We start from the raw sequence: 23,022 nt of genomic DNA on the forward strand, positions 1-23,022 counted from the left end.
TACACAAAAGTCTTACGATTGGCTCTTTGCTTCTCTTCAAGACAAAACAGTAGAGGAATTACTTAATGATGTTGGTGAAGTCTCCATTACACACTTTAGATGCAAAGGAAAGATTCCTTCACTGAACTTAGTTTGCCCTATCGTGAAGGAGCTGTGTTTAGAGAACATTCTAGAGAACTGCCAGTTGGAAAGGTAAAACAGTACATAGTTACCTTCATTTATACTACCAGAGTAGTGCTTCTCTTTTCAGCTGTGTTAAACTAGGTGAATAAATAACATACCGATACATACTGATATATTATCAGTCTGTAGTTCATACCAAGTTATAACCCTTACATTTCCTTCATCCATTGTAAATGTTATTATATATCTAATTTGTTACAGTAACCTGTACAATACAGCAACATATACTTTAGTGAAACTCTGGTGACAAAAAGGTACTGAAGGACCTCATTTGCTCGAATATGTAACCTATTACCACGGTATTAGTGTGAGGGTCCTACCACACAAAGTTGCCGTCAGAATAGTCACTTTTAAAATCATTGTCGTCACTTTTAAAATCACTGTCGTCACCTCTTTCAAGTTGGTAACCAAAACAATCTCCTTCTTCACATTCGTTGTTTTAATACCAATATCTATTCTGGTGGCACTGGGTTTCGATGAAAACCGGGAACCTGCTCAGCTTGAACTTCTGCTAATCAAAAGCATGGCTCAACCAACGACCTTCACAAACTTATTAGTGATGTTTGGGAGCGTTGCTGATTACTCTGCAAAGAGTGACAGGCGTCTTAGGTTTTTAGGGCTATACTTGTACTGAAAATAGACCGAGATTGTCTTTAATAATCACTGTCTGTCACAGACTTGGAAACGGATTAGCTGTCAGTGTGTCGTGGCATTTCATTGCTGTTTACTTAAATTACCTGGCAGTCTATAAATGCTGGGCCAGATGCTTCAAACAGAAACTAGCCAAGTTTTGTTTGATCGTGTTGATTTATGGACAAATAATAAGTCAGTAAGGATACGGCCACATGTACCAAATTTGTCATTGGTTCTGATCGAAATCACAAAATGAAGGCAGCACACAGAATTGTTCTGTGCTGCTAGAATCGTGCTAGCGAGCACGATTCTAGCAGCTTTTGCAATTAGTATAGTCCAAGAGATGTATAATTACACACAATTAAAGTATGACTGCAATTCAATGTAGTACACGCGCTGCAACTGCTTAAATTGCGCTCTTGTTGGTATTTATAGTTTATACACTATAGCTACAAATCCTTTCTTTTTTAATAATAACAATTTCCTTTTTAGCAGCAAAAGTTTTGTGGTAGAAAGTATTACTCTCTTTAGCGCAATCAAGTTAGTTGCATCGTATTTACTATGGTGAATTGCCGTGATATGTTTATTACGTGTCGCATTATGTGCTTCAGACTACATAAACTTTATAAGTTGCTAGAATCATGCTCGCTAACCAACAATAGCGCAACCTAAGCAGTTACATAGTGTGTACTATGTTGAATTGCCTTCGTACTTTTATTGTGTATCGTAATACGTGTCTTGGACTATACTAATTGCTAAAGCTGCAAGAATCGTGCTCACTAATAATTTGTTTAGCCAATTAAAAGCGTTTTGTCGACGAATTCGGTGGGCATGCACAGCTCAGATAATTGTGTGTTTTTCGTTCATTTCGGGATTTCGATCAGAATTCCGAACCAACAAAAAGTTCGCTACGTGTAGCCGTACCTTCAGTAAGCCTACTTACACAATCATCATCACTCGTCACCTACAGTGATAAATGGTCGCCTCGTCTGTCACTTTTCAAATATCCCTGTCGTCGGGTCGTCAAAATCGTCATAAAACATGGTAGGACCCCAATAGTAAATCATTGAATTATTTATATCTACTTGTTCCTTTGACTACTGAGCTATTTATATTAGAGATGCCCCGATTCTAAATTCACCAGCCGATTCAGATACCGATCCGATATACCGATCCTAATTGAAAAATAATCCGATTCAGATACCGATTCAGATCTTTTGTGTTGCATAGATAGTAGCTCATTTTATTATGCAAATACAAACATAATGCAAAGAAAACATGAATATTATTGTATTTATTTGTTTGCATTTATGGAAAAAAATATATACATATTCACATACTGACATACCGTGCATGTAGTAACAAAACAGTCCATGTTTCTTGTAATTTGTAAATAAAGGTAATTACTGTTAGTGGTACAGTTCTATCTGTGATAACGAAGTCCCTCTTCTATTGTTGGATGAACGGCTGTGCCTGTACAAGTTTAGAGCAAATCAATGTTTCTTTTAAAAACCGTTAGTGATTCAATTATCTCAGTAAGACGTCTCTTTTCTTCCATCATTATCAATGTAGCCGAGCGCACTGAAGGGGGATTCCCTTGCAACAGATGTTGGAGGACAGGCTACATACCGATACGCCACTGGGGTTACCGTTTTTTGTACAATGCAAACGATTCATTGTATCGTCAGGATCAAGAGAGTGATGGATAACTTTATGCGTCGACTGTTTAAATTACTTTCGTAATGCTAGTAAATAGAAATATTACACTGCGTTCTTGTTTCCCACTTTTGTTATCTTGTTCGTGATTGCTTGCAATAAAACCTATCGCTGTAATTGGGAAATACCACACTTTTTGTTTACGTTCTGGCTAAAAAGTTTCCTTCGCTGTGTTGATCAGGCTATAGACATGAAATAAATTGTGTGGCAGGCCTGAAATTCATTAAGTAAAAGTAAGAAGCTTACAGCTGATAATTTTTTTATTAGTATAGCAGGCTAAAATACAGTTTTCTGCTTAATGGTTGATCTGTAAAAAGTATCGGAAGGTTCAGATTTTTAAAGAAAAGATCGGCCGATACCGATTCAGATACTTGACACTCATATCGGCACCGATACCGATTCTGATACCAAAATCGGGGCAACTCTAATTTATATGTACAGTAGAAGCTCCTATAACGAATACTTCCTATCACATGAATTCCACATAACGACAATAATTTATGTAAAGTTTTCGTTTCAGACTTTGTACAAAATTCCATATATGGTAAAGTGTCAAGTCAGTGTACATATATATGATCTCAAATTTGATTTGAATAGCGAGAATCTCATAGCTAGCTTTAAAAATATCGCTTTTTCTCATGCTACGTTTGAGAAAAAAGCCGATGTAAAGACTTATTTGATTTACCTCTATTATTATTATATATATACTAATATCCTGACAGTCTAGTTTGCCATGAGAATTTGTTAGGCATGTCGATAAAGTAAAGGGAAATAGACAAACGCTCTTATTATATAAAATAAAGATTTACATATTTTTGTTTTACGTTATTGTCGACATAAATGGTTTTCATTATTTTTTGCATACTAGACGGTGCTGTCTAAAATAATGAAAAGATTGATGTAAATTGACATCAAAGGTTTTTCGCGCTAGAAGTGTGTGGATTATTTTCAGCGTTAGAAATAAACGTCCGTGTGTAGAAGCGTCAAGCTTAGCACTGCCGGAAACTCCAGCGGACGGTTTAATTTGTAATTAGTAGTTTACAGGTAAACGATAAAAAACAATAGTATGAGTGACATTATTGCCGAGCAGTTACACAGATGATATAGTGAGTATTGCATATGAGTAATATACTAGCGAGTATGATTAAACATGGTTGTAACCAGGTGCACTCAACAGAAGGAAGGCACTTATCGTAAAACCACTGTAATCATGGACTATAAACCCGAGTGAAAGTGATAAGAAAACAGAAAAAAGCTGCTGATACAAATCAATCACACTAAAGTTACTGTGAAATCATTAAATTAAATTAAACAGCTGTCTAGTTTTTTTACTTTAGAAGATCTTAAAACAGATTAGGCAATTTTACAGTTTAATTTTTTGTTCATATAACATAAAGTCCTTGCAATATAAATGTTTCTCTAACGGATTACTTACATTATATTAGCATCTACTGTACTTATATATATATTTCTGTCTCACATGTTCAATACTAGCACTGTTTACCGAGGCCTCACTTTATCTGACTGAACAATATATACATACTATCACTGCTGCAACGTGATAAAATCCTATTTTGCAGGATTCGATTCTGATACCTCTACAGTTAACACCTTTAATTTATCGCATGTGTACATTACAGTCTGTCCTCTCTGACTCATATGAAAATGCTATGGTTGAGTGACAATAAGTTCACAAAAGGTCTCCCCGAAGTTGTTGGGACTCTTACTTCTCTTACTGAGCTACACTTGCACAACTGCCAACTTGAGGACCTTCCTCAATCGTGAGTATAACCCAGTCTTTCTGTAGAAAACTTCTAGGCAAAAGAAGTATACAATATAACCTCTACAAAACAAAGTAATTTACGCACAAAATTTCTAACTTCTCCTGGTAGATGTACTGCCTAAACCTGCAAAAAATGTTTTTAGATATGAAAACTTTTGGTTTTTAACCCATTTGTTTAATTTAATACAAAAAAAAATTGACAACAATAATTTCACCTTTATTCTATGTGTTCATTTTGAACTAACTGTGAATGTTTTCAATTTAGCCAGCCCTTTACATTTAATTTTATCCTTCAAGCACTGGCCGCCTACATCCCAATTGTGTAAATTGGCGTTATCACACTGTACACTGTACGTATATCACCTACAGAGTAGCACAACTCTAGCTTTTACCAATTCAAGTTCTGTGCTTTTTTGTATGATGACATACAGTTGTTCAGTTAGTGCCGATGTACATACATTTTTCTGTTCATGTTTATAAAATATTTATTCTGAGTAAAACCAAACCAAATCAACAATACGGCAACCAGCTTCTCTCACAACTACAATATTGTCCCATTTTCTGCTGTCTTTGCATACCCTCACCTGTGTGGCTAACGCTATAGATAACCAACAGTTCGTAGTTTTTATTCATTATTCCTCTGTTCTCTATTCTTTCCAAGTGTAATTTTCTATTTATTACGTAATATCATAATTGTAATACATATTTGTTACAGGTTTTAACCATTATATGTATTTATAATTTATAAAAATATTTTGTCTGAGTTTTCTGGAAGTTTAAATGGTTTAGGGCATTTGCATAGCAAATGCAAATGCCCATTAAGGATTGCAAGTGCATTAAGGATTGCAAGTGCTTCATATATTTAACTAATAGTTTTCTTTCATTTTAAAATCACTAAAAATTAAATAGATCAATTAATCAATATTTCGCATGTACAATAATTAATTATGAATCGATTCCTTACTATTACATTTGATAATTGGGGCTTATTTTAAAAATTTACAGATTTTTATGATAACTAAACTTTCAATTTAGCTGCCCATCTGCTCTTTAAGGACTCATTTAATAATGGAACAGACTCATTTTTATGTGTTGAGATAATTTATTGTAGCCTGTGAACCTATATTATTATACCTTTAATTTATCACATGTATATATTACAGTCTATCCTCTCTAACTCAACTGGAGATGCTAGCGCTGAGCTACAACAACTTCAAAGAAGGCCTCCCTGAGGTTGTTGGAGCTCTTAAATCTCTTAGTGAGCTACGCTTAATCAGCTGCAAACTTCAGGACCTCCCTGAATCGTGAGTATAACTCCGTCTCTCTGTAGGAAGTTTTTATACAAAAGAAGCATATTCTCCCCCACTATACCTCAGGACATTTTATATATCAGTTACCATAATAGTAATGATTCTAGTTGTTGCAAAACCTCTCTTTTGGCGCTATAACACTGTATTTTTTAATCGTTCTTTTATAGTGGCGTTATATTAGAGGTGACGTTCAAATAGAGGATGACGGTTTATTTTTTTACTAGTTTTGGGAAAATAATTTTAAACCTTTTTTCGGCTAAGCGATGCTAATATCACCTATATTTTGTACCCTTCTTTTGACAGAACAACATTAATACCGTGGGCCTCAGAATTTTTGCTAACACGTTTTAGCATATAGACCTACATCAAAGTATCAGATCGAGTTGGAAGGAAGATCTACATTAAAAAAGTCATATTAGCAGGTTACAGTTTATAGTTAGTTTGATGGTGTCATTTTCAAAGTTTTACAGAAAAACTTAAAGCTTCGGTATTAGAAAATAGACTTTGATATGCCATAACAATGGCTGCTGTTACATTGATAATAGCTAATGCTATTAGGTTGTTCGATGTTCCTAAAAAGTATGCTCATAATTAATCAAAACACTTAAAAGTCTTCAAGTCAGATTGTAAATCTCATCATGAACGAATCGGAAAACAATGGATCGGATTTAGACCTTAGTGACTTCAAATTAGAGCGTAGTTATGGTCATGGTGGCAATAGATTTTCTCCAATATACCGTCACTAAAGTCATGGCAACCATTACAGCAACAAGGAAAGAATTGATTGTTATTAATGTAGCAGAGTCATTATCAATTTATTTGTACCACTTTGTAAACATTTTAATCTTTTCCCAATCGTGGTGTTATATTAGAGGTGATGTTCAAATAAAGGTGTCCTTCAAATAGAGGTTAAACAGTTATTGTGATGTGAAACACTCCCAAGATGTATTAACCAGCAGTGTATAAGGTTTACATTGAAGAGTTCTATATTGTTATCTTACCATTTGCGCCCTTCACCTAGAATATAAGAGGACCAAATATGTTTTTCATATTATTTTCTTAGGAATTAATTCTTTAGCTTATGTCTTCTCTCCTCCCATGTAATAATTGTACATCGTGTTTCAACTATTAGTTTTAGCTTTCCTCAATTAAAAATAATAAATTGGATCTAATAATCAATGCATTACATGGACAGGAATAAATTATGAATTGATTCCATATCAGTACAGGAGATAGCAGTGCTACATTAGTTCATGATGCGACATTATTGTATCCTGTTTTATCTAATCCTAATGTATTCGAATGGAATCGCTGTGATTATCATAGTGTATTTAATCTAGGTAGCACTTATGGTTTATGTATCCTTGATGACAGAAAATATATTTCAACTGTGCGATCACACTGACTGCCATAAAACTCATCACAAATATAATACCTGGCAATATGCCAATATAAAGCAAGGCAGCCTCTTTAAAAGAAAAGTTGAAAAAGGATTTTTCAGTTCTCCTCGAATCCAGTTGACACCCAGATAGTTTGTCTTTAATGTTTCCTTTCAATATATAATTTATCTAAAACACTAATTATTGTTACAACAGAACATTCAATTTAGCTGCAGATTTTCTTTGTAGTGATTCATTTAATAATGGAAAAAATCCATTTTTATGTACTGAGATACTTTATCATAGCCTGTAAACCTATACTATTATACCTTTAATTTATCAGATGTATATATTACAGTCTGCCCTCTCTGACTCATCTCAAGGTGCTATGGCTAGGTGAAAACAACTTCAAACAAGGCTTCCCTGAAGTTATTGGATCTCTAACCTCTCTCGCTAAGCTATTCTTGAACAACTGCCAACTTCAGGACCTCCCTGAATCGTGAGTATAACTCAGTCTCTCTGTAGGAAGTTTCTATACAAAAGAAGCATATTCTCCATCACTATACCTCAGGACATTTTATATATCAGTTTTCATAATAATAATGATTCTAGTTGTTGTAAGACCTCTTTTTTGGCGCTATAACACCGTATTTTTTAATCGTTTTTTTATAGTGGCGTTATATTAGAGGAGACGTTCAAATAGAGGATGGCGGTTTATCTTTTTACTAGTTTTGGGAGAATAATTTTAAACCTTTTTTCGGCTAAGCGATGCTAATATCACCTATATTTTGTACCCTTCTTCGGACAGAACAACATTAATACCGTGGGTCTCAACATTTTTGCTAACACATTTTAGCATCTAGGCCTACATCAAAGTATCAGATCGAGTTGAAAAAAAGATCTACATTAAAAAAGTCATATTAGCAGGTTACAGTTTATAGTTAGTTTGATGGTGTCATTTTCAAAGTTTTACAGAAAAAACTTAAAGCTTTGGTGTTAGAAAATGGACTTTGATATGCCATAACAATTGCTACTGTTACATTGATAATAGCTAATGCTCTTAGGTTGTTCGATGTTCCTAAAAGGTATGCTCATAATTAATCAAAACACTTGAAAGTCTTTACGTCGGATTGTAAAGGTAGGGCCACACGAGACAAAATTCTCACGAAATCGGCGAAATTTGGATGAAACGATTCGTACGAATTGACATTTGGACGAATTCGTCCATCGTTGGTTGCGCACGATGAACGAATCCTGAATTTGACGAAACATCAGAAATTCCTACGAATCGTTGTTTGATTGGTCGGTTGAAAAGGTTAGTTGAATGTTGAAGGTCGTTTTCTTTGACGCATATCCAGAAAGATTGAAACGGAATCGGCTTCAATTTATCACCGCGTTCTGATTGGCTAGTTGAAAGTTAGTTTCGTACGAATCCGTGGTGGGGAAACTCCGTGTGGCAGGTCAGAAATTTCATACGAATGGAATTTCCCAGATTAGTTGAAATTACACGATACGTGTGGCCCTACCTTTAACCTCATCATGAACAAATCGGAAAACAATGGATCAGATTTAGACCTTAGTGACTTCAAATTAGAGCGTAGTTATGGTCACGGCGGCGATAGACTTTCTCCAATATACCGTCACTAAAATCATGGCAACCATTACAGCAACAAGGAAAGAATTGATTGTTTTTAATGTACCCAAGTCATTATCAATTTATTTGTACCATTTTGTGAACATTTTTAATCTTTTCCTTATTGTGGTGCTATATTAGAGGTGATGTTCAAATAAAGGTATCCTTCAAATAGAGGTTAAACATTTATTGTGATGTAAAACACTCCCAAGATGTACTAGCCAGCAATGTATAAGGTTTACATTGAAGAGTTCTATACTATTGTCTTATCATTCGCACCCTTCATCTAAAATATAAGAGGACCAAATATGTTTTTAATATTATTTTCTTAGGAATTAATTCTTTAGCTTATGTCTTCTATCCTTCCATGTAATAATTGTACATCGTGTTTCATTTATTAGATTTAGCTTTCCTCAATTAAAAATAATAAATTGGATCTAATAATCAATGCATTACATGGACAGGAATAAATTATGGATTGATTCCATATTGTCATAAAACTCATCACAAATATAATACCTGGCAATATGCCAATATAAAGCAAAGCAGCCTCTTTAAAAAGAAAGTTCAAAAAAAAATTTCAGTTCTCCTCGAATCCAGCTGACACCCAGATATTTTGTATTTAATGTTTCCTTTCAATATATAATTTATCTAATCCACTAATTATTGTTACAACAGAACATTTAATTTATCTGCAGATTTGCTCTGTAGTGATTCATTTAATAATGGAACAAATTCATTTTTTATGTACTGAGATACTTTATCATAGCCTGTGAATCTACACTATTACACCTTTAATTTGTCAGATGTCTATATTACAGTCTGCCCTCTCTGACTCATCTCAAGGTGCTATGGCTAACTGAAAACAACTTCAAACAAGGCTTCCCTGAAGTTATTGGATCTCTAACCTCTCTCACTAAGCTATTCTTGAACAACTGCCAACTTCAGGACCTCCCTGAATCGTGAGTAAAACCCAGTTTTTTTGTAGGAAGTTTCTGAGCAAAATGAGTATGTTCTCCAACACTACATTTCAAAATCTTTTGCAGAATCATTTCATCTCTAGCCTTCATATATAAACATATTTATAAAGTTTGATCTTTCGAAAGGAAAAATTGATCATTCAATGCGCCATGTCTAAACTTTCAATTACAGATTCTATGAGGGTTTCTAACTCAGTGCCGTCAAACCTTGCCATACCAATTTGCTCATTTTTAATATTTGTTTTTTTTTGCCAAAATTTTAAAATGTTGCCGTCTGCTGAAAAGTTTATAAAAATAAAATTTAAAGATACAATTACCTAATGTAATGTAATCTATCTTACTTTATGGTAGCCACACATAACTTGTCAATTCCTCAGGTCTTTGTACCTCCTGCTGTCTCCTACTACTACCTACTATTTCTACTCTTTTGTGGTCGAGACCACCCAATAAATTATTCACCACTCGACCACTGATTATCATCCTTAAATATTATCATAAACATTATAAGACTGAGACCACAAACTGTTCAAGTTTTCTCAATTGGTTGTAACAAGGTTGATATCAGCGAATAAAATCACAACTAAGATTTTACTTGTTATAAATATATTTGCCATTCCACCAACTACTTTTATTTACTATAGTTTTCAATTCTGTAAAGTAAATTATTATACAATCAAATCACAACTTACGATCAGCTCTACTTACACCTATTCTGACTCATGACATGAATTGTGAAAAAATCTCTGTCTCATGTTACAAAGCAGTTTCCAATATATGACATTCAAAGTTTGCCAAAACAGAAGTTTGTAAATGAAAAGAGGTTTGAACCTGAACTGAAGTAAAATATGAAAAGAGTAAAACTATATCAATAAAGTTACCGTCAAACCTCTAATCGAACACCACCTCTAATTGAACACCACCTCCAATTGACCGCCACCATAGAGGAAGGGTTAAAAAATAGAGCGCCTTGGCATTAAATTAGAGGTTTCATGGTAGTTTAAAATATGTGTTCGATGTGTATGTCATAGTAAACTGAGACCTTTATTAATATAATAGTGATATTTAGTATATCACTGTTATATCACAATCACTAGTATATTTACAGACCTAATTCACTAAATCTATACATTGCTAAATCTAGATTCAGTTCACATGTATTTCACGCAATGTAACAATAAGTCTCTTTATTGGTTATTACTCTATATTTTCACTGGTAAATATTCAGCCATAGTTTTTATACAGTGTTAGATGAGATTCACCAGTTATGGCTTTCAAAAGCATTTTATTTTACTAAACAGTTGACTGCTTCAACTGATATGTTTATCTTGAAGATTTTACCATATTTATAAATCATGTTGAATAATAATTTACTATCATAGTAATTAAATATCACACCTATAACTCTATTAATAATACATTTACTACCATGGTAATTAAATATCACACCTATAACTCTATTAATAACACATTTACTATCATGGTAATTAAATATCACACCTATAACTCTATTAATAACACATTTACTATCATGGTATTTAAATATCACACCTATAACTCTATTAATAACACGTTTACTACCATGGTAATTAAATATCACACCCATAACTCTATTAATAACACATTTACTATCATGGTAATTAAATATCACACCTATAACTCTATTAATAACACATTTACTACCATGGTAATTAAATATCACACCTATAACTCTATTAATAACACATTTACTACCATGGTAATTACATATCACACCTATAACTCTATTAATAACACATTTACTACCATGGTAATTAAATATCACACCTATAACTCTATTAATAACACACTTACTATCATGGTAATTAAATATCACACCTATAACTCTATTAATAACACATTTTGTGGGTTTTGCTACAGTACATGAATGCTTGTAACCTTTTATGTTGTTCAATTACGGTCAAACTTCATGATATGTCATTTATCAATTGTTTAAATATAACCGCATTTTGATAGCGTGTTACTATATTTGGTAAACAGAGTAAATGTCGTAACAGCTTTATAATGGCTGCTGGTAAACTTGCTTTGTCAGTTTGTTAGCTGATATAATTTCCAAGATCACTCAAGAAAACTCCTACTGATAACTCTATAAAAATATATTACATTTTAATTGCTTTTTGACTTTATATTGATATGCTACCGTTGTTATGTAGGCTGAGCAAGTTGAGTCAGTTGAAAGAGCTTAACATCACGAAAAATGAATTGAAGGACGTACCCGGGGCTGTGTTTCATCTCACAGCGTTGACGGAGCTAGACATTAGGTTTAACTGTGAACTTACAAAGATCGATGAGAGGGTTATGGCTCTTAACAACCTTCAAAAGCTGACATGTGATGGCTGTTTGAAACTAGTATCTCCTCCGTATGGTGTATGCCAAGAAGGAATCCACACAATTCGGGAATATTTCAACGTTTTTAGACAGGGAAGAAAAAAATAGGTCGATTATATATAGCACACCAATTACTGCTTCACACATCTCTGGGTATCAACCCTTCCAGAACAATTATGAACCTTTCAATACAGTGATTACTTGGTTACAATAACTGGTAAAATCCGTTTTTGGAATAAATAAATTGCAAATATTTTGAGAATTAATTTGACCCTAAGGTTTGTAGATGTGTCCAACTTCTTGCTTTGGCTACACAGACGAGTTTGCAGCAGAACTAGCAACCAAGACATTAGTTTAATAATTGATAAAATGTTAATTTCACAATATTAACGGTATGATAAAAAAACCGAGACATCTTCTACTTATTTGACTATGAAACTTTTAGTGTGGGTGGTACATCTATCAAATTCATGAAATAGTATGCAAGTATTCCTATTACAAAAAATATACAATGTACAATATATCCAATTCATAATTATTTTGCATATGTAGTAGTAAAACCGAAAACAAACGCATATCTAAAAAATACAAACAAAATATGCATAAAGTTACCTGATGATAAATGTAACCGACCCAGAAACAAACAAACCAGTTGAAGTGGCGCAACGGGTGATGACATGAGTTGCTTATAAAGACTAAGATTTTCTTCAAACTTATGAATTCCTAGTCCTGTAAAAGATTCCTTTACACTAAGCGACAGCCTCTACTTTTAATAGCAGCGTTTATGTTAAGACTCATTAAATAGGTGGTCTTTTGTACTTACTACTAAACTTATCTCTTTATAAAATGTTACAACTTACTGAGCGTAAACGTGATGAGCTGGTGAGCTGCCACAGTTCGTCCCCTTTACCAGAGTTGAAAGAGGAGAGGCGTTTCATATTCACCAGCCATTGGTTCCGTAGTAAGTCAGTCTTTGAGAACCGATGAAAAGTAAACCCCGAGCCTCGATTAGTTCAAAGAGGTGCTGCACAACTGCTTGGCACTAAAACTAATTTAAAAAGGTCAGCATGATGTACATTAAATGTAGAACTTGTAGGGGTACATTGAAGTAAACCTTTGCAGGCCTGTAGTAGTAGATTGTTGTTTCCTTGGTGAGATTGGAGGTGAGAAGAGCAGCATTTGATGACTTTAAAAAAAACTGACAAAATTTCTTGGCTGGTGGAGCATGCATGATGTATTATTAAACTCCCCTTCCTCCCCTTCACTGTGCATGAAAATTAAATTTCAAAAGGTAATGCGTGATCATCTACATTAACAGCAAACTCGGATCCATAACCAATCCTGGGCCTCCATCTGAATCATTGCGACAGTAGTATTATAAAACTCATGATTGAGGTGATTTCCAAGGTTACTACTACTGTACAGTTTGTGTACAACAATGACTAATCATATATGTCTAGCTCAAGATCAATATGCTGTGGGTCTTAGCTCAAGATCAATACGCTGTGGGTTTTGGTAATTAATCTATAAAAATTGAAACTCTGTTGAAAAGGACAAAGTAGTGATGTATCATAAAATTGTATTGCTTATATTGAAGTTGCAAACCTAATTTTGGATCAGGACTAACATAAATTCTCATCAACTTCTTCCCATTATGTGAAGCTCTAGCTCGTACAGGCAGGCTGTACGTTTAAACAATACAAGTTGATCTATTTCAGTAATTTTACCTGCAGCTTGATAAAATTTAGACTTCTTTGCTAGTTAAGACTGATATAAAAGTTCTTCAGTCAATTCTTTTTTCAGCATTGGTTACAAACTTCAAAAAGTGTAAAAATAAATTCAGTTCAATGCAAGTGTAAGGCAAGTGTATGTCAAATTTCTAAACGCACGCTTTACAGGAAGTGAGGCTTTTCATAAAAATTGTTTACACGATTGTCTCAACTTTTCTATGTCCTACTCAGAGTTTTACGTCTATCACATTAATGGATATTCGTACAGGTCGTAGCGGTGTTCTAGTTTAATTCTCATTATGAAAATTAAGCCGAGAGCCCGCAATATTCTTTGTACACGGTAAACTCAGTTGCGCGTCAGCTAGTCAACTAAACTACGTTCGTATTTGTTTCCGGAAGATTATCTCTGTACTTCGTGAAGTGTACGAGTTTTGTAAGCATCCAGATACGTTTACAACTTACTTATACATACTATTTTAACTAATTTATTTAGCCAATCATTATTAGCAGTTTGAATACAATTTTCGTTGTTGCAATTTCGTAATAATATCGAGATATTAGATACGTCTGCAACTTGCCTTAATTCGCAATGAGTACGGTTGATGATCCGCAATTCCTTTTAAGACACCTTCGTACCTGCTTTATCACAAGTGATGAATCTGGTCTTTGCGAAATGCTTGTGGAGCCTGACCTTATTCGTGCTGATCAAAGAAAAAGATCCAACTCAAAGTTAAGCAAGTCAGTTAAACACAAGTCTGTTCTCACCCTTACATTTGCAAATCGTTCGCTCACTGCTATCTTCACGTTATTGATCTGACTGCATTGAGTTAAATTCAAACTCATTTGCATTCATTTTAGTGTTCTCATATTCTATCTATTCGATCAATCTGTATCAGTGGCTTAGTTTTGAAATTCAAACGTTATGGAAATGTTTGGATGAAACTCACGTTTTTTGTCTGATTTTTCTTTTTAGCAACTCACACTCAGGGAGTGAGCATGAAATTAGTGTTTCTCCAGATATCCTCTCAGACATGGACTTTGGTAATGTGATCATATGATGTTTTTACACACTTAAATCCATTTGTTGGTAATGATCATGATAGGACTCGCCTATGGTAGCCTATGGTGTTTAGCTTTAAAAGAATTGTGTGTTTTGTCACACTTGAATTTGTGAATTTATAGTAAAGTACATGTTGTATACATTGAAAATTTAAAAAGAAAAGGGAATAGGAAAAGTTTCAGGCTTTCATTAACTGTTGTCTTCCAATTGATGGGTCTCACATATCGACCATCTTTAATTAAACTTCATTTTCAACTTTAGGAATTTTTTTAAAGATATGCTTGATTGCACCAGTTTTGTGTAACCTTATTATTAATATTTATAATTCTGTTACATTACAGGTGGAGTGCGAATGCGCTCTAGTACAGCCTACAGGATTGAAAAGATAAAGCAGGAGAAGAACAGTAGGGCGAAAATCAAATCCATAAAATGGAGACAAAATGATTCAACAGAAGCAGGTCTTAATATGTGTATTTATATAATATGTTATAATATATGTAATTATTTATTATATGTATATTATAACTATATAATTATAAAATAAGTAATTATAAATATATGTAATTATATATATTATATGTATTTCATAATTGTATAATATAAATAATTATTCATATATATTATATTAATATAATTATATAATATATGAAATTATAATTTTATATATATATTATATAATTATATTATCTATAATATATATATTAGAGATAAAATATATAATATATATTACGGTATATAATTATATTATATATCATATATATGATTAATTATATATCATATATATGTTATGTATTTTTATTATATATAATTATATAATAATATTGATATATACAATTTATATAATATGAATATTGGCTTCATTTTTACTCGCGTTGATTTGATGCCATGATTTGATATCATTCATTTACGCTCTTTGGCTAATTTGCTTCTACTGACACATTTCTATATGTTCAAAATTAAGCAGCATATTATCAATTAAACTTCAAAATTAATGAAATATTTTTAATTTATATAAATTAATTAATGTAAATATACAGGTCATTTTTTGGCATGGCATGTATTTGGCTGTCAACTTTGCTGTCTGCAGATTTTCTAGCCACCAGTTGTTTCACAAATTGAGTTTAGATTTAGATTTGCATCGCTATGAGCTGGATGCCCATTGCATCAATTGTGATAATTTTATGGAGATATCAATATGATTAATGGGAGTTATATACTCTTACATAGACGAAGAAACTCTTGAACAGTTGTTTGGGAAAAAACCAATAAAGCTTCAAAAACCCACATCAAATCTTGCAAAACTTCTGACGTCAACCAAGGAAGCGGAGTCTAACAATCCTTTTGACGAGTACAAGAAGTATAATGGAGAGGTACATATCAATCTCATGCATAGTTTTTAGTTGAAAATACAGAAAAAAAACAATAGTTTGGAGTTAATATCAGCAGAGGTCATGCGGCTAATACATTTGTATCTGTAGGTGCTTGTAATGAGATGTTTATTTGTTAAAAAAGTAATGTATGGCAGTCTAGGGAGTCTATGGCAGTCTATGGCAGTCTAGGGAGTCTATGGCAGCCTAGGGTGTCTATGGCAGTCTAGGGAGTCTATGGCAGTCTAGGGAGCCTATGGCAGTCTAGGGCAGTCTAGGGAGTCTATGGCAGTCTAGAGAGTCTATGGTAGTCTATGGCAGTCTAGGGAGTCTATGGCAGTCTAGGGAGTCTATGGCAGTCCAGGGAGTCTATGGCAGTTTAGGGAGTCTATGGCAGTCTAGGGAGTCTATGGCAGTCTAGGGAGTCTATGGCAGTCTAGGGAGTCTATGGCAGTCTATGGCAGTCTAGGGAGTCTATGGCAGTCTAGGGAGTCTATGGCAGTCTAGGGAGTCTATGGCAGTCTAGGGAGTCTATGGCAGTCTAGTCGTTATTGCTTTAATTAACCTATCAAATTCATCAACTGAGTTTGATAGGTTGTATTTCAGAATGAAAGTTAAATCTTCAGTTATAGCCTTATTTCTATCAGTTGATGAATTTGATAGGCTGTATATCAGAATGGAAGGTAGATCTTCAGTTATAGCCTTATTTCTATCAGTTGATGAATTTGATAGGCTGTATATCAGAATGGAAGGTAGATCTTCAGTTATAGCCTTATTTCTATCAGTTGATGAATTTGAAAGGTTGTATATCAGAATTAATTGCTTTTAATAATAGCCTACTGTCTATTTGTAGAATCAGGTGGACACAAAGAACATAGACATCTATATGACAATGCAGGATACTTCGTTGTCAAAGAAGCTGCTTCCTGTAACTGTTATAACAACAGCAACTGTGCAGCAGACAATAGGATTGACTTGCTGGAAGTACACTAGAGAAGGGAGGAAACCTGAGCTTCAGTTAGTTTACTGATTGGTTACAATTTGTCACATCCTCTCTATCACTTATCATTACACAAAGTGAAAGCTTGGAACATCTTTAGTGTTGCGTAAATGGTTGTATTTCAGCATGACCAATGGGAGCACAACTCTCACTCAGATAGTTAATATCCCTGTTGGATACATAATGCGATTATTAGTCTTATTGGTAATGAATCGCACTGATATAATTGATGTCACAAGTACACCGAGTGTTTGTTACTACTACCCTGGGTGTCACTTTAACACTGGTTGGAGTTGCTACCGCCTTTTTTGTTTGTTCACCTAGAGCTTGCAGCTGGGCTTCAATCTCTCGTAGTTGTGTGTAATTGCTGCTTCAACCATATTAATTTCGTTCGTCACTAGTAAAGACCTGGAGTTGTATTCCCTCCACATGACAGAAGATGATGGCGAAGTGGATGATGATTTTCCTGCTCTGGATCACAAGGTTAGTTAATTGTGACATTATTTTCTGTTTAATTTATGTGATGAGTATTCCCATTGAATAATAGCGTCAGGAGTTGTCTGCTCAAGGCAATATTGAATGCTACTCATAGCTCTGCTAGCAATAGTTTCATCATTCACTATAATTAAATGTACAATAGTTTATAAACAGTCATTGAGAAATGATAAACGAGTCTTAAATAATTATAAACAATAACATTCCATTGATAGTCTAAAGTTCTTTTATATTTCTCTAGTTGTGAGATTTTTGTTCCAGCAACCAATATCAAAGTTTGGATTCGCTAAGCTAGCTCTAGTAGTGCAGCGTCCTCCGCAACCGGTTTCCAAGCCTGCAGCTCGTTACACAAGGTTGGGGGAGGTGGGCCAGAGACCTACCGAAGCTGCGCCTAGAGTAAGGAGGTCTAACGTAGCTAGCGCACTAGACAGGAACACTCAGCTGGTCACCGTGTGAGTTCTGTATATACATGTGCGTGCTCAGACAATGCTGTAGTCTTTTCATGATGTTCATCTGGTTAACATTTTGGAAAAGATTAAACTATACATATAAATAATTTGATCAATTTAAAATAAAACTGTGTGAAAGTATTCATTTGCCTTGTCAAAATTGGTACATTATATCCAAGTTTGTCTCTTGAAACAGATATTTAACTTTGTATTGTAGTGAGTAGGCACATCCCTGATCATGGCTTCAACTGTACATACAAGATAAATTTCTCAGCTTTTGTTGAAATTTGTTTGAAAGCATTTATTTGCTTTGTAAAATTTTTTCGCTAAAACCAGATATTTCGCAGCTGATTCCAGCGTGTACGCACATCATGTTATTCCACAGACACATCCCTGATCATGGCTCTACCAAGTTACTAGTAGATGTCAGCACTGTGACAGTTGGACAGCTTCTGCAGCTCGTACAGGAGAGACGCAATGTACGTGCTCTACTACAGGCTGGCGTACTTCATACCCAACCTGTTGTTAAGTTCCCATTCTACGTACAAGTCTGTGTTCATAGCCATACCGCTTTCATTTTGAACCACCTGAAAAATGCATGAAATGTGTGTTAATCCTGAGATAATCTTTAATGCAGATCAACAGGACCAAACTTGAGTGTGCTGATGTTACTCTGACCAAGCTGTTGTGTTACAAAGGGGATAAATTTCCACTTTCAACTGGTTGGCATGTAGAAAATTGACAGTAAATTATTGTCAAATTTTAATTTATAAATTACTGAAGAGTTGTTTCGAAATAACAACATATTCTTGCTGATAACAGAATTGACCAGTTGAATGAGAGTTATGCACAAGCACTTTTAGCAAGCATCAACATGCTGATCCTAGTGTTCATGATAGCAGAAGTGAGCAATGAACACAGGAAATTCCATACCGGTACTAAATTTTTTTTTCTATAGCTTTACCTACTCTAAAAACTCTGTTCTTAGTATGGATTTAATATTTGACTCAACATCTTCGATCATAAGGTGATCAAGTTTTTTTTGTTCTCAGTTGTTCTCAGTGGCCAATGAGAAATTTCAACTCGGAAATGAATTCAATCAGAAGCTGGATGAGGATGTCCTGATTGCTGACTCTTCTTCTAGAGAATTCTATATGACTTGTTCTCGCACCCCTGTAGGTTAGTTACTAGAACTTCTAAAGACCAGACATGCCAGTGAGTTGTGGAGCGTTTGTCACTCATGTCTTCTAGCCAAGCATTAATGGTTTTTGTTCACTCAACTCACTCTATTTTCAGAAAACAATTGTTTACATTAAACTCACTAAATTTCTAGCCCACTGATTGGTTACACGATGGATGTGCCTAGTTAACTGCACTCTAACCACAAAACTATTTATATTTAAACGATCATCGTAATGCTGACAGGGTGACTTGTTTTGCACAATCTAACTAATTCTGACTCTAAAAGAGCTGCGGTCAGATTTAACAACTGAGCAGTGTTTATTGAACCGCACAATTTAAACAACTGCTAGTCAATTTATTTTTCTCCACAGCAGTGCTAAAAATAGTTAACTTCATTCACAAATAAGCATGATTTATTTGGTTCATTCTGTCACTTTCTCATCGTTTACTCCTCAATCTTTGTAATCTTGCATCTTATACTTGTCTCGAATCATGGCGTAAAGTATTTCTCTTGTTTTTTTACAGGGTAGGCTCATTTAAATTGATGATAGCGTGAATGGTTACCAATAGAGATAGGTTGATCTACCTCCTCGGCATCATACCTCGAGTGCGTTTGTACGAGCGTTCTTTTGCAACGTTGAAAGACACCTTAATAGTTTAAACACATTTCATTAGCCACTGACATATCGAGGTCAGCATCCCTAAGAAGTTTTGGCAGCATTTACAATTTCTCTGACTTGGTTTTTAGCTTTGGCATGAAGCTGTCGGTATAAAATTGTTGACTCTTTAATTCATGTAGTAATTTTGTGACCCACACCTTATTTATTCCTAATAAATTATTATTAGGAATAAATTATCATAAGTAATAATTTATTCCTAATAATAGCAGTGTTATATGGTTATAATAAATAATAATTATTTTATTATTATCATGTAACACTGCTAAAGAAGGCAACCATAAGTGTCACATGTAAAATACAGTCAAACATGGATAACTCGTCCACGGATAGCTCGAAAACATGGTTAATTCGAACGGTTTCTTTGGTCCGTTCCCACGTAATGATAAATTGCTATAGATAACTCGAACTCAACACTGTTAACTCGAACTGTTTTTTTTGCCCAACGGCTACCGAAACGGTTGTTATCGCTTTAGAAAATCACTTTATTCCAAGCCATAGAGGTAAACCTCATCTTTTCGTAAATCATAAGCGTTGTTATTACCACCATCGGCAAAATATTTTTGTCAACGACTTTTCTAAAGGTTTGGTCAAATTTGATTTATACGATTTATACTGCTATACGATGAATAGCACGGGCTTGCCGGGTCACGCGGGCAAGGATTTTCGCCACGCACATACAAAACAAAAACAGCATGTTGTTTTGTATGTGCGGGGCGAAAATCCTTGAGTGCGTGACCCGGCTAGTCCGTGACGAATAGTTTTCCGACGTTGATTCCGTGTTGAATCAACGTCGGAATGTTGAAGGTTTAAAACGTCTTAAAAATTGTTGTAATTAAACGTATACGTTGTCTTAGCTAAAAAAGCTATTCATCGTTTGACCTAAACACAGAATAAGTGTGTACATTCAATAAGTATCCATTCAAAAAGCGTGAGTGATGTACAATGTACCGTAAAACCTCGTAAAACTTTTAATTGAACTGCCTCGGAGCCCCCTCGGAGTGTTGCTCTTAACGAATCCCAGGTAAAGTAAGATATCGTTGCATAAACTTCAAGAAAAATCGGCAAAATTGATCGTGGGTAAAACGCTCAAAAGAAAAAGATGTCTTTTCTTTTGAGCATTTCAACAACGATCAAGTTTTGCCAATGTCAATCTAAAAAACTTCCTGGCAATAACATCACCTCAAACAACAAACCAATCTCAAGTGATAGAAAAATCTCTATACTTTTTGATAAAAACGTTTTAAACTTTACATTAGAAGCATTTAATTTGAAACAAGCCATTTGTGCTTTTTATTTATATTATAGTTTGCATATGTACATGTATCTACTAATAAATAAGTAAATACATGGACTTGTGACAGTGCTCTGATAACTTGAACGCTCTGATAATTCGAACACTTTTGCTCGGTCCCGTGAAGTTCGAGTTATCCATGTTTGACTGTACTTGTTGTTGATTGGAGAAGTTGTTTCCTCTTACAATGTCTAAATTGTTCTAGATGGTAGAAGTTGCCTTTCCTTACTGTGTCTCGACTGTTCTAGATTAAGAATTTGCCCCTTTACAATATAATATCTAAACTGTTTTTGATTAAAAAAGTTGGCTTTCTTGACATTGTCCATCCTGTTTTTCATCTATAAAGTTGCTATTCCTTGCAATGTTTAACTTGTTCAAAATTGGAAGGTAGCCTCTTTAAAATTTCATAAGGTGTTATAGGTCAAGCAAGCTACCATGACTAAATTACATTCATGTATTCCAGGACCCAGATCGGTTTCTATGATAGATGCTGGCAGCACAGCTGACAGCAATATGTTCCCAGATATTGACCCGGTGACTACAGATGAAACCGAAACTCTTCACTCATCTATGGTTTCTCATCCTTCACAAAGCAAGCTTTTCTCAGTCAACCTTGTGACTAGAGTATTCTCCAACCTACAGGTTCAACTCAGTGAGTCCCTGGACCGCCAGTTATTATACAGTAGGCGCTTCTACAATGTAAACAATTCGTTCCACGATTGTATACGCTGTAAGGATTTTACGTTATAAAAACAGTAAAATACGTATAAATTGCTTAATTTTTTCTAGGATCTTTCAAAACTCATCTCTTTGGCTATACCAAAAGGAAAAACTTGACTTGAATTTTTTAATTTTTGGGCTGTACCGTAACTGTAGTATTATTGGTTTGCATCGTGAACTTCTCTCCTTTTTCTGATGAATCTCTTGATTTCATAGACCATGGTTGCCGTAATTTTAATTTTACAACGAGTTGATGGGGAACGCACATCTTCAAAGTTCATTTACAATGATTTGCCATTTTTTCTAAACAGCAAAGTCTATTCTTCAAAGTAAAACTAATAACAAATATTTGATACGCCTACAATAAAGCAAAACAACCAAAGATTTTTACTATAAAAAGTGGTACTGCCTGTTCATGTCCTTTTTTGTAACCACGGGTCAAGGTTAGCATAAAACATTTTGATGATACTCCAACTCATGATATTAAGACTGGTAGACCTATGCTGTAACACCTGCACCAATCGATCACCTTTGTATTTATGAGCAACTGCGCAGCTATCTTATTCTCTGTTTAGAGAGTAGATAGCTGCACGTCTATGGCAGTCTATGGAGTCTATGGCAGTCTAGGGAGTCTATGACAGTCTAGGGAGTCTATGGCAGTCTAGGGAGTCTATGGCAGTCTAGGGAGTCTATGGCAGTCTAGGGAGTTTATGGTAGTCTAGGGAGTCTATGGCGGTCTAGGGAGCCTAGGAGTCTATGGCAGTCTAGGGAGTCTATGGTAGTCTAGGGAGTCTATGGCAGTCTAGGGAGCCTATGGCGGTCTAGGGAGCCTAGGAGTCTATGGCAGTCTAGGGAGCCTAGGAGTCTATGGCAGTCTATGGCAGTCTAGGGAGTCTATTGCAGTCTAGGGAGTTTATGGAGTTTAGGGAGTCTATTGCAGTCTATGGAGTCTATGGCAGTCTAGGGAGTCTATGGCAGTCTAGGGAGTCTACTGCAGTCTAGGGAGTTTATGGAGTTTAGGGAGTCTATGGCAGTCTAGGGAGTCTATGGCAGTCTAGGGAGTCTAT

The 23,022-nt window shown here is 34.7% G+C and overlaps 2 protein-coding genes across 11 annotated transcripts in view; both read left to right on the forward strand.

Moving 5' to 3' along the window:
* The window catches only part of LOC137404859 (uncharacterized), a 53,974-nt gene extending 41,885 nt beyond the window's left edge, over positions 1 to 12,089 (forward strand). The window contains exons 4-8 of the mRNA XM_068091087.1: positions 4,173 to 4,313; positions 5,479 to 5,619; positions 7,363 to 7,503; positions 9,459 to 9,599; positions 11,807 to 12,089. Coding sequence (XP_067947188.1) covers positions 4,173 to 4,313; positions 5,479 to 5,619; positions 7,363 to 7,503; positions 9,459 to 9,599; positions 11,807 to 12,089 — 847 coding nt within the window. The remainder of the gene's footprint in view (positions 1 to 4,172; positions 4,314 to 5,478; positions 5,620 to 7,362; positions 7,504 to 9,458; positions 9,600 to 11,806) is intronic.
* Positions 12,090 to 14,300: 2,211 nt separating this feature from the next.
* The window catches only part of LOC137404472 (target of rapamycin complex 2 subunit MAPKAP1-like), a 181,017-nt gene continuing 172,295 nt past the window's right edge, over positions 14,301 to 23,022 (forward strand). For 9 of the 10 annotated variants that reach the window (XM_068090683.1, XM_068090688.1, XM_068090690.1 and 6 more), the window contains exons 1-10: positions 14,301 to 14,449; positions 14,685 to 14,752; positions 15,113 to 15,229; positions 15,999 to 16,141; positions 16,992 to 17,155; positions 17,540 to 17,621; positions 17,895 to 18,085; positions 18,468 to 18,561; positions 19,135 to 19,261; positions 21,699 to 21,887. In XM_068090683.1, the coding sequence (XP_067946784.1) occupies positions 14,301 to 14,449; positions 14,685 to 14,752; positions 15,113 to 15,229; positions 15,999 to 16,141; positions 16,992 to 17,155; positions 17,540 to 17,621; positions 17,895 to 18,085; positions 18,468 to 18,561; positions 19,135 to 19,261; positions 21,699 to 21,887 (1,324 nt within the window). Of the gene's footprint in view, positions 14,450 to 14,684; positions 14,753 to 15,112; positions 15,230 to 15,998; positions 16,142 to 16,991; positions 17,156 to 17,539; positions 17,622 to 17,894; positions 18,086 to 18,467; positions 18,562 to 19,134; positions 19,262 to 21,698; positions 21,888 to 22,895; positions 22,977 to 23,022 lie in introns of those variants that run through there. The other variant, XM_068090693.1, reaches the window with a different exon arrangement.

Source organism: Watersipora subatra, chromosome 9, assembly GCF_963576615.1.
Source record: "Watersipora subatra chromosome 9, tzWatSuba1.1, whole genome shotgun sequence".
NCBI classification, from domain to species: Eukaryota; Metazoa; Bryozoa; class Gymnolaemata; order Cheilostomatida; family Watersiporidae; genus Watersipora; species Watersipora subatra.